Source organism: Telmatherina bonti (assembly GCF_933228915.1).
Source record: "Telmatherina bonti genome assembly, chromosome: 5".
Taxonomy (NCBI): Eukaryota; Metazoa; Chordata; class Actinopteri; order Atheriniformes; family Telmatherinidae; genus Telmatherina; species Telmatherina bonti.
Window position 1 is genome coordinate 2,830,811 of NC_136623.1, and position 13,882 is coordinate 2,844,692.

The window sequence follows — 13,882 nt, forward strand, 5'->3', positions numbered from 1 at the left end:
TCCAGTCCAACATCTGGTCATGTTTAGCATGTGGTCCAGTCCAACATCTGGTCATGTTTAGCATGTGGTCCAGTCCAACATCTGGTCATGTTTAGCATGTGGTCCAGTCCAACATCTGGTCATGTTTAGCATGTGGTCCAGTCCAACATCTGGTCATGTTTAGCATGTGGTCCAGTCCAACATCTGGTCATGTTTAGCATGTGGTCCAGTCCAACATCTGGTCATGTTTAGCATGTGGTCCAGTCCAACATCTGGTCATGTTTAGCATGTGGTCCAGTCCAACATCTGGTCATGTTTAGCATGTGGTCCAGTCCAACATCTGGTCATGTTTAGCATGTGGTCCAGTCCAACATCTGGTCATGTCGCGTATGTGGTTCAATCTAACATCTGGAGCAATCATCAGACAACCAGATTCAGTACAATATTGTTTATTTCTAGTTTGTAGTTTATTTAAAGACAAAAGTCTGGATAAACAGCAGATGTTACAGAGTTTGACTCTTTCTATAAAAATATTTAAGAGTGAAAGTGATCAAACAAATAAAAGTAAAACAATACCTGATGTCAGAATAAATAACAGGCCAGAGAGCAGGATGACACAGGATGTCATCAGATCAGTCAACAGAAATAAACATTTTCATCTGAAATAAAAATATGAAGAACTTCTGCATTTGGCATTAGGTGAGCTTAACTAACGGATCACTGAGTTCTGGACTGGGTCATCTTTGATCTGGAACAGCTCATTTCACAAAGAACAAAGCTACAGGTCTGAACGTGACAGGTGGGGGCGGGACTAGCGACCTGGACTGAATGTTGCCATCGGGGGGTAATACTGAGGTGATCTGGTTTAACAGAAGACCTTTCCATGTGAACCATGGAAACCATGGCAACCCAACAGAAAGACAGGCAGGATGTAAAGCTGTGGTTGGCTGCAAGTCAGCAGTCTGGCTGTCAGCCAATGAGCTGCTGCCACCCAAGTGAGTTCAGGTGTGATCAAGAAAATAAGCGTGTTGCAAGCCATCAGAGTGTGTGTTCCCGTGGCGGTAACGTGTGCAATACTTGGTCCAGCAGCTGTAGCGCTCGATGCAGGTGCACCTCCAGCCAGCAGGGGGTGTCCTTGATGCTCTGACGGGGGTAGTCGCACCCCCAACCCTTAACGAAACTCAGACGAACGATGCACAACCTCCGCAGGTCATCCACACCCAGACCTGTTGCTGAGCAGATACCTATAGAGCAAAAATACACTTGAGACCACAAACACACCTGTAGGACACGGAAACTGGAAACAGACGGATCATGTGACATGTCAACAGACGGGACGTGAACACGTGACATGTAAACAGATGGGACGTGATCATGTGACATGTAAACAGATAGGACGTGAACATGTGACCTGAAAACAGATGGGACGTGAACATGTGACATGTAAACAGATGGGACGTGAACATGTGACATGTAAACAGATGGGACGTGAACATGTGACATGTAAACAGATGGGACGTGATCATGTGACATGTAAACAGATTGGATGTCATCATGTGACCTGAAGACAGATGGGACATGAACATGTGACATGTAAACAGATGGGACGTGAACATGTGACATGTAAGCAGATGGGACGTGAACATGTGACATGTAAACAGATGGGACGTGAACATGTGACCTGAAAACAGATGGGACGTGAACATGTGACATGTAAACAGATGGGACGTGAACATGTGACATGTAAACAGATGGGACGTGAACATGTGACATGTAAACAGATGGGACGTGAACATGTGACATGTAAACAGATGGGACGTGAACATGTGACATGTAAACAGATGGGACGTGAACATGTGACATGTAAACAGATGGGACGTGAACATGTGACATGTAAACAGATGGGACGTGAACATGTGACATGTAAACAGATGGGACGTGAACATGTGACCTGAAAACAGATGGGACGTGAACATGTGACATGTAAACAGATGGGACGTGAACATGTGACCTGAAAACAGATGGGACGTGAACATGTGACGTGTACACAGATGGGACGTGAACATGTGACATGTAAACAGATGGGACGTGAACACGTGACATGTAAACAGATGGGACGTGAACATGTGACATGTAAACAGATGGGACGTGAACATGTGACCTGAAAACAGATGGGACGTGAACATGTGACATGTAAACAGATGGGACGTGAACATGTGACCTGAAAACAGATGGGACGTGAACATGTGACATGTAAACAGATGGGACGTGAACACGTGACATGTAAACAGATGGGACGTGAACACGTGACATGTAAACAGATGGGACGTGAACACGTGACATGTAAACAGATGGGACGTGAACACGTGACATGTAAACAGATGGGACGTGAACATGTGACATGTAAACAGATGGGACGTGAACATGTGACCTGAAAACAGATGGGACGTGAACATGTGACATGTAAACAGATGGGACGTGAACACGTGACATGTAAACAGATGGGACGTGAACACGTGACATGTAAACAGATGGGACGTGAACATGTGACCTGAAAACAGATGGGACGTGAACATGTGACATGTAAACAGATGGGACGTGAACATGTGACCTGAAAACAGATGGGACGTGAACATGTGACATGTAAACAGATTGGACGTGATCATGTGACATGTAAACAGATTGGACGTGATCATGTGACATGTAAACAGATGGGACGTGATCATGTGACATGTAAACAGATGGGACGCGAACATGTGACATGTAAACAGATTGGATGTCATCATGTGACCTGAAGACAGATGGGACATGAACATGTGACATGTAAACAGATGGGACGTGAACATGTGACCTGAAAACAGATGGGACGTGAACATGTGACATGTCAACAGATGGGACGTGAACATGTGACATGTAAACAGATGGGACGTGATCATGTGACATGTAAACAGATTGGATGTCATCGTGACCTGAAGACAGATGGGACATGAACATGTGACATGTAAACAGATGGGACTTGAACATGTGACATGTAAACAGATGGGACGTGATCATGTGACATGTAAACAGATGGGACGTGATCATGTGACATGTAAACAGATTGGATGTCATCATGTGACCTGAAAACAGATGGGACGTGAACATGTGACATGTAAACAGATGGGACGTGAACATGTGACCAGAAAACAGATGGGACGTGAACATGTGACATGTAGCAGATGGGACGTGATCATGTGACCTGAAAACAGATGGGACGTGATCATGTGACATGTAAACAGATGGGACGTGATCATGTGACATGTAAACAGATTGGATGTCATCATGTGACCTGAAAACAGATGGGACGTGAACATGTGACATGTAAACAGATGGGACGTGATCATGTGACATGTAAACAGATTGGACGTGATCATGTGACATGTAAACAGATGGGACGCGAACATGTGACATGTAAACAGATTGGATGTCATCATGTGACCTGAAGACAGATGGGACAGGAACATGTGACATGTAAACAGATGGGACGTGAACATGTGACCTGAAAACAGATGGGACGTGATCATGTGACATGTAAACAGATGGGACGTGATCATGTGACATGTAAACAGATTGGATGTCATCATGTGACCTGAAAACAGATGGGACGTGAACATGTGACATGTAAACAGATGGGACGTGAACATGTGACCAGAAAACAGATGGGACGTGAACATGTGACATGTAAACAGATGGGACGTGATCATGTGACCTGAAAACAGATGGGACGTGAACATGTGACATGTAAACAGATGGGACGTGAACATGTGACATGTAAACAGATGGGACGTGATCATGTGACCTGAAAACAGATGGGACGTGAACATTCATTCATTCATTCATTTTCCAAACCGCTTATTCCAATTCAGGGTCGCGGGGAAGCTGGAGCCTATCCCAGCTGGCTTTGGGCGACAGGCAGGGTACACCCTGGACAGCTCGCCAGTCCATCGCAGGGCCACACAGAGAGACGAACAACCACACTCACTCCTAGGGGCAATTTAGAGTGACCAATTAACCTATCATGCATGTCTTTTGGATGGTGGGAGGAAGCCGGAGTACCCGGAGAGAACCCACGCATACACGGGGAGAACATGCAAACTCCACACAGAAAGGCCACTGACCAAACCAGCCAAGGATCGAACCAATGACCTTCTTGCTGTGAGGCCACAGTGCTAACCACTGCGCCACCGTGCAGCCCGGGACGTGAACATGTGACATGTAAACAGATGGGACGTGATCATGTGACATGTACACAGATGGGACGTGAACATGTGACATGTAAACAGATGGGACGTGAACACGTGACATGTAAACAGATGGGACAGGAACATGTGACATGTAAACAGATGGGACGTGAACATGTGACCTGAAAACAGATGGGACATGAACATGTGACATGTAAACAGATGGGACGTGATCATGTGACATGTACACAGATGGGACGTGAACATGTGACATGTAAACAGATGGGACGTGAACACGTGACATGTAAACAGATGGGACATGAACATGTGACATGTAAACAGATGGGACGTGAACATGTGACCTGAAAACAGATGGGACGTGAACATGTGACCTGAAAACAGATGGGACGTGAACATGTGACATGTAAACCGATGGGACGTGATCATGTGACCTGAAAACAGATGGGACGTGAACATGTGACATGTAAACAGATGGGACGTGATCATGTGACCTGAAAACAGATGGGACGTGAACACGTGACATGTAAACAGATGGGACGTGAACATGTGACATGTAAACAGATGGGACGTGAACATGTGACCTGAAAACAGATGGGACGTGAACATGTGACATGTAAACAGATGGGACGTGAACATGTGACCTGAAAACAGATGGGACGTGAACATGTGACATGTAAACAGATGGGACGTGATCATGTGACCTGAAAACAGATGGGACGTGAACATGTGACATGTAAACAGATGGGACGTGAACATGTGACATGTAAACAGATGGGACGTGATCATGTGACCTGAAAACAGATGGGACGTGAACATGTGACCTGAAAACAGATGGGACGTGAACATTCATTCATTCATTCATTTTCCAAACCGCTTATTCCAATTCAGGGTCGCGGGGAAGCTGGAGCCTATCCCAGCTGGCTTTGGGCGACAGGCAGGGTACACCCTGGACAGCTCGCCAGTCCATCGCAGGGCCACACACAGAGAGACGAACAACCACACTCACTCCTAGGGGCAATTTAGAGTGACCAATTAACCTATCATGCATGTCTTTTGGATGGTGGGAGGAAGCCGGAGTACCCGGAGAGAACCCACGCATACACGGGGAGAACATGCAAACTCCACACAGAAAGGCCACTGACCAAACCAGCCAAGGATCGAACCAATGACCTTCTTGCTGTGAGGCCACAGTGCTAACCACTGCGCCACCGTGCAGCCCGGGATGTGAACATGTGACATGTAAACAGATGGGACGTGAACATGTGACATGTAAACAGATGGGACGTGAACACGTGACATGTAAACAGATGGGACAGGAACATGTGACATGTAAACAGATGGGACGTGAACATGTGACCTGAAAACAGATGGGACATGAACATGTGACATGTAAACAGATGGGACGTGATCATGTGACATGTACACAGATGGGACGTGAACATGTGACATGTAAACAGATGGGACGTGAACACGTGACATGTAAACAGATGGGACATGAACATGTGACATGTAAACAGATGGGACGTGAACATGTGACCTGAAAACAGATGGGACGTGAACATGTGACCTGAAAACAGATGGGACGTGAACATGTGACATGTAAACCGATGGGACGTGATCATGTGACCTGAAAACAGATGGGACGTGAACATGTGACATGTAAACAGATGGGACGTGATCATGTGACCTGAAAACAGATGGGACGTGAACATGTGACATGTAAACAGATGGGACGTGAACATGTGACCTGAAAACAGATGGGACGTGAACATGTGACATGTAAACAGATGGGACATAAACACGTGACATGTAAACAGATGGGACGTGAACATGTGACATGTAAACAGATGGGACGTGAACACGTGACATGTAAACAGATGGGACGTGAACATGTGACATGTAAACAGATGGGACATGAACACGTGACATGTAAACAGATGGGACGTGAACACGTGACATGTAAACAGATGGGACGTGAACATGTGACATGTAAACAGATGGGACGTGAACATGTGACCTGAAAACAGATGGGACGTGAAAATGTGACATGTAAACAGATTGGACGTGAACATGTGACATGTAAACAGATTGGACCTGATCATGTGACATGTAAACAGATGGGACGTGAACATGTGACATGTAAACAGATGGGACATGAACACGTGACATGTAAACAGATGGGACATGAACACGTGACATGTAAACAGATGGGACGTGAACACGTGACATGTAAACAGATGGGACATGAACACGTGACATGTAAACAGATGGGACATGAACACGTGACATGTAAACAGATGGGACGTGAACATGTGACATGTAAACAGATGGGACATGAACACGTGACATGTAAACAGATGGGACGTGAACATGTGACATGTAAACAGATGGGACGTGAACATGTGACATGTAAACAGATTGGACGTGATCATGTGACATGTAAACAGATGGGACGTGAACACGTGACATGTAAACAGATGGGACATGAACACGTGACATGTAAACAGATGGGACGTGAACACGTGACATGTAAACAGATGGGACGTGAACATGTGACATGTAAACAGATTGGACGTGATCATGTGACATGTAAACAGATGGGACGTGAACACGTGACATGTAAACAGATGGGACATGAACACGTGACATGTAAACAGATGGGACGTGAACATGTGACATGTAAACAGATGGGACGTGAAAATGTGACCTGAAAACAGATGGGACGTGAACATGTGACCTGAAAACAGATGGGACGTGAACATGTGACCTGAAAACAGATGGGACGTGAACATGTGACATGTAAACAGATGGGACGTGAACATGTGACCTGAAAACAGATGGGACGTGAACATGTGACCTGAAAACAGATGGGACGTGAACATGTGACCTGAAAACAGATGGGACGTGAACATGTGACCTGAAAACAGATGGGACGTGAACATGTGACATGTAAACAGATGGGACGTGAACATGTGACATGTAAACAGATGGGACGTGAACATGTGACATGTAAACAGATTGGACGTGATCATGTGATCTGGAAAGAGACAGAATGTGATTATTTGAGAAAAAAAAAAAAAAAAAAGATCTTAGCACTGGATATAATTTCAACAGTCGGTCTGATAATGGAGCCCTGTGGAACACCGGGATGGATGAGGTGAAGATTTTTTCTGTCAGGGATTCTCTTCTTCATCTGTGATTTGCATCCTGAAAGGTGTTTTTAAGGTTTGAAGTCTTCATCTTCATTTTCTGCCGCTTATCCGGGGTCGTGTCGCGGGGGCAGCAGCCTAAGCAGGGAAGCCCAGACTTCCCTCTCCCCAGCCACATTTGCCAACTCTGCGGGGGGGATCCCGAGGCGTTCCCAGCACCTCAATCTGAGACCATGGTCATCAGCCGGAATAGGGTGGATTGTCCTCTCCGGGTCGGGAGTCAGGTCTTGTCTCAAGTGGAGGAGTTTAAATATCTCGGGGTCTTGTTCACGAGTGAGGGAAGGATGGAGCGTGAGATGGACAGACGGATCGGTGCGGCGTCTGCAGTCATGCGGACTCTGCGCCGGTCTGTCGTGGTGAAGAAGGAGCTGAGCCAGAAGGCGAAGCTCTCCATTTACCAGTCGATCTACGTTCCTACCCTCACCTATGGTCATGAGCTGTGGGTCGTGACCGAAAGAAGGAGATCTCGTATACAGGCGGCTGAAATGGGTTTCCTCCGCAGGGTGGCCGGGCTCTCCCTTAGAGATAGGGTGAGGAGCTCAGTCATCCGGGAGGAGATCAGAGTAGAGCCGCTGCTCCTCCGCATCGAGAGGAACCAGTTGAGATGGCTCGGGCATCTGGTCAGGATGCCTCCTGGACCTCCCTGGTGAGGTGTTCCAGGCACGTCCCTCGGGGAGGAGATCCCGGGGAAGACCCAGGACACGCTGGAGGGATTATATCTCTCGGCTCCCAGGTTTGAAGTCAATCCAGGTATAGTTCAGGATAACAGAAAGAGCATATAGAAAACACTTGGATGATCTTACACACACACACACAGTTGATACTCACTGACAGCAGGTGCGATCCCTCCCACACTATTTGTACCAGGAATAGAACCAGCAACTGCAGTCGACTGAGTCTCTGCTGCTGCCTGAGCTGCTGCTGCTTGCTGCTGCATCTGCCTGTGGCACTGACGGAGGTCAAACACCTGAATGCACACAGGTGAGACAGCAGGTACATTACATCGGCCCTGATGAGTCAGACGGATGGACAACCAGGAGAACCAAGCTGCAACCTCCGGCGGTTAAAAGCGAAGTGCATAAAACTTCAGTTCCCCCTTCATCCACTAGGGTCCCCAAAACAGCAAATCCCTATAGACTCCCATGTTAAAAAGACCAACTTCACAGATAAACATGTTTACAGCAGAAATAAACAAGTTTACGGCAGGAATAAACATGTTTACAGCAGAAATAAACATGTTTACAGGAGAAATAAACATGTTTACAGGAGAAATAAACATGTTTACAGCAGAAATAAACATGTTTGCAGCAGGAATAAACATGTTTGCAGCAGAAATAAACATGTTTACAGCAGAAATAAACATGTTTGCAGAAGGAATAAACATGTTTACAGCAGAAATAAACACGTTTACGGCAGGAATAAACATGTTTGAAGCAGGAATAAACATGTTTACAGCAGAAATAAACACGTTTACGGCAGGAATAAACATGTTTACAGCAGAAATAAACATGTTTACAGCAGAAATAAACATGTTTACAGCAGAAATAAACATGTTTGCAGCAGGAATAAACATGTTTACAGCAGAAATAAACATGTTTACAGCAGAAATAAACATGTTTGCAGCAGAAATAAACATGTTTGCAGCAGAAATAAACATGTTTACAGCAGAAATAAACATGTTTACAGCAGAAATAAACATGTTTGCAGCAGGAATAAACATGTTTACAGCAGAAATAAACACGTTTACGGCAGGAATAAACATGTTTACAGCAGAAATAAACACGTTTACGGCAGGAATAAACATGTTTACAGCAGAAATAAACATGTTTACAGCAGAAATAAACATGTTTGCAGCAGGAATAAACATGTTTGCAGCAGGAATAAACATGTTTGCAGCAGGAATAAACATGTTTACAGCAGAAATAAACATGTTTGCAGCAGGAATAAACATGTTTACAGCAGAAATAAACATGTTTACAGCAGAAATAAACATGTTTGCAGCAGGAATAAACATGTTTACAGCAGAAATAAACACGTTTACGGCAGGAATAAACATGTTTACGGCAGAAATAAACATGTTTACAGGAGAAATAAACATGTTTACAGCAGAAATAAACATGTTTACAGCAGAAATAAACATGTTTACAGCAGAAATAAACACGTTTACAGGAGAAATAAACACGTTTACAGGAGAAATAAACATGTTTAAAGCAGAAATAAACATGTTTACAGCAGAAATAAACACGTTTACGGCAGGAATAAACATGTTTACAGCAGAAATAAACATGTTTACAGCAGAAATAAACATGTTTACAGCAGAAATAAACATGTTTGCAGCAGGAATAAACATGTTTACAGCAGAAATAAAGATGTTTGCAGCAGGAATAAACATGTTTACAGCAGAAATAAACATGTTTGCAGCAGGAATAAACATGTTTACAGCAGAAATAAACATGTTTGCAGAAGAAATAAACATGTTTGCAGCAGGAATAAACATGTTTACAGCAGAAATAAACATGTTTGTAGCAGGAATAAACATGTTTACAGCAGAAATAAACACGTTTACAGGAGAAATAAACACGTTTAAAGCAGAAATAAACACGTTTACGGCAGGAATAAACATGTTTGCAGCAGGAATAAACATGTTTACAGCAGAAATAAACACGTTTACGGCAGGAATAAACATGTTTACAGCAGAAATAAACATGTTTACAGCAGAAATAAACATGTTTGCAGCAGGAATAAACATGTTTACAGCAGAAATAAACATGTTTACAGGATAAATAAACATGTTTACAGCAGAAATAAACATGTTTACAGCAGAAATAAACATGTTTACAGGAGAAATAAACATGTTTACAGCAGGAATAAACATGTTTACAGCAGAAATAAACATGTTTGCAGCAGGAATAAACATGTTTACAGCAGAAATAAACATGTTTACAGCAGAAATAAACATGTTTGCAGCTGGAATAAACATGTTTACAGCAGAAATAAACACGTTTACGGCAGGAATAAACATGTTTGCAGCAGGAATAAACATGTTTACAGCGGAAATAAACACGTTTACGGCAGGAATAAACATGTTTACAGCAGAAATAAACATGTTTACAGCAGAAATAAACATGTTTGCAGCAGAAATAAACATGTTTACAGCAGAAATAAACATGTTTACAGCAGAAATAAACATGTTTGCAGCAGAAATAAACATGTTTACAGCAGAAATAAACATGTTTACAGCAGAAATAAACATGTTTGCAGCAGGAATAAACATGTTTACAGCAGAAATAAACACATTTACAGGAGAAATAAACATGTTTAAAGCAGAAATAAACACGTTTACGGCAGGAATAAACATGTTTGCAGCAGGAATAAACATGTTTACGGCAGGAATAAACATGTTTACGGCAGAAATAAACATGTTTACAGCAGAAATAAACATGTTTGCAGCAGGAATAAACATGTTTACAGCAGAAATAAACATGTTTACAGCAGAAATAAACATGTTTGCAGCAGGAATAAACATGTTTACAGCAGAAATAAAGATGTTTGCAGCAGGAATAAACATGTTTACAGCAGAAATAAACATGTTTGCAGCAGGAATAAACATGTTTACAGCAGAAATAAAGATGTTTACAGCAGAAATAAACATGTTTACAGCAGAAATAAACATGTTTGCAGCAGGAATAAACATGTTTACAGCAGAAATAAACATGTTTACAGCAGAAATAAACATGTTTGCAGCAGGAATAAACACGTTTACAGCAGAAATAAACACGTTTACGGCAGGAATAAACATGTTTACGGCAGAAATAAACATGTTTACAGGAGAAATAAACATGTTTACAGCAGAAATAAACATGTTTACAGCAGAAATAAACATGTTTACAGCAGAAATAAACATGTTTACAGCAGAAATAAACACGTTTACAGGAGAAATAAACATGTTTAAAGCAGAAATAAACATGTTAACAGCAGAAATAAACACGTTTACGGCAGGAATAAACATGTTTACAGCAGAAATAAACATGTTTGCAGCAGGAATAAACATGTTTACAGCAGAAATAAAGATGTTTGCAGCAGGAATAAACATGTTTACAGCAGAAATAAACATGTTTGCAGCAGGAATAAACATGTTTACAGCAGAAATAAACATGTTTGCAGAAGAAATAAACATGTTTGCAGCAGGAATAAACATGTTTACAGCAGAAATAAACATGTTTGTAGCAGGAATAAACATGTTTACAGCAGAAATAAACACGTTTACAGGAGAAATAAACATGTTTAAAGCAGAAATAAACACGTTTACGGCAGGAATAAACATGTTTGCAGCAGGAATAAACATGTTTACAGCAGAAATAAACATGTTTACGGAAGGAATAAACATGTTTACAGCAGAAATAAACATGTTTACAGCAGAAATAAACATGCTTGCAGCAGGAATAAACATGTTTACAGCAGAAATAAACATGTTTAAAGGATAAATAAACATGTTTACAGCAGAAATAAACATGTTTACAGCAGAAATAAACATGTTTACAGGAGAAATAAACATGTTTACAGCAGGAATAAACATGTTTACAGCAGAAATAAACATGTTTGCAGCAGGAATAAACATGTTTACAGCAGAAATAAACATGTTTACAGCAGAAATAAACATGTTTGCAGCAGGAATAAACATGTTTACAGCAGAAATAAACACGTTTACGGCAGGAATAAACATGTTTGCAGCAGGAATAAACATGTTTACAGCAGAAATAAACACGTTTACGGCAGGAATAAACATGTTTACAGCAGAAATAAACATGTTTACAGCAGAAATAAACATGTTTGCAGCAGAAATAAACATGTTTACAGCAGAAATAAACATGTTTACAGCAGAAATAAACATGTTTACAGCAGAAATAAACATGTTTGCAGCAGAAATAAACATGTTTACAGCAGAAATAAACATGTTTACAGCAGAAATAAACATGTTTGCAGCAGGAATAAACATGTTTACAGCAGAAATAAACACATTTACAGGAGAAATAAACATGTTTAAAGCAGAAATAAACACGTTTACGGCAGGAATAAACATGTTTGCAGCAGGAATAAACATGTTTACGGCAGGAATAAACATGTTTACGGCAGAAATAAACATGTTTAAAGCAGAAATAAACATGTTTGCAGCAGGAATAAACATGTTTACAGCAGAAATAAACATGTTTGCAGCAGGAATAAACATGTTTACAGCAGAAATAAAGATGTTTGCAGCAGGAATAAACATGTTTACAGCAGAAATAAACATGTTTGCAGCAGGAATAAACATGTTTACAGCAGAAATAAACATGTTTGCAGAAGAAATAAACATGTTTGCAGCAGGAATAAACATGTTTACAGCAGAAATAAACATGTTTGTAGCAGGAATAAACATGTTTACAGCAGAAATAAACACGTTTACAGGAGAAATAAACATGTTTAAAGCAGAAATAAACACGTTTACGGCAGGAATAAACATGTTTGCAGCAGGAATAAACATGTTTACAGCAGAAATAAAAACGTTTACGGCAGGAATAAACATGTTTACAGCAGAAATAAACATGTTTACAGCAGAAATAAACATGTTTGCGGCAGGAATAAACATGTTTACAGCAGAAATAAACATGTTTACAGGATAAATAAACATGTTTACAGCAGAAATAAACATGTTTACAGCAGAAATAAACATGTTTACAGGAGAAATAAACATGTTTACAGCAGGAATAAACATGTTTACAGCAGAAATAAACATGTTTGCAGCAGGAATAAACATGTTTACAGCAGAAATAAACATGTTTACAGCAGAAATAAACATGTTTGCAGCAGGAATAAACATGTTTACAGCAGAAATAAACACGTTTACGGCAGGAATAAACATGTTTGCAGCAGGAATAAACATGTTTACAGCAGAAATAAACACGTTTACGGCAGGAATAAACATGTTTACAGCAGAAATAAACATGTTTACAGCAGAAATAAACATGTTTGCAGCAGAAATAAACATGTTTACAGCAGAAATAAACATGTTTACAGCAGGAATAAACATGTTTGCAGCAGAAATAAACATGTTTACAGCAGAAATAAACATGTTTGCAGCAGAAATAAACATGTTTGCAGCAGGAATAAACATGTTTACAGCAGAAATAAACACGTTTACAGGAGAAATAAACATGTTTAAAGCAGAAATAAACACGTTTACGGCAGGAATAAACATGTTTGCAGCAGGAATAAACATGTTTACGGCAGGAATAAACATGTTTACGGCAGAAATAAACATGTTTACGGCAGAAATAAACATGTTTGCAGCAGGAATAAACATGTTTACAGCAGAAATAAACATGTTTGCAGCAGGAATAAACATGTTTGCAGCAGGAATAAACATGTTTGCAGCAGGAATAAACATGTTTACAGCAGAAATAAACATGTTTGCAG

At 41.3% G+C, this 13,882-nt stretch overlaps 1 protein-coding gene across 1 annotated transcript in view; it reads right to left on the bottom strand.

Annotated features, from left to right (window-relative positions):
• Window positions 1-481: 481 nt before the first annotated feature.
• LOC306756629 (mothers against decapentaplegic homolog 4-like) overlaps window positions 482-13,882 on the bottom strand; it is a 45,327-nt gene continuing 31,926 nt past the window's right edge. The window contains exons 9-10 of the mRNA XM_079241440.1: window positions 8,258-8,396; window positions 482-1,223 (exon numbers count right to left, since the gene is read on the bottom strand). Coding sequence (XP_079097566.1) covers window positions 1,018-1,223; window positions 8,258-8,396 — 345 coding nt within the window. The 3' untranslated portion in view covers window positions 482-1,017. The remainder of the gene's footprint in view (window positions 1,224-8,257; window positions 8,397-13,882) is intronic.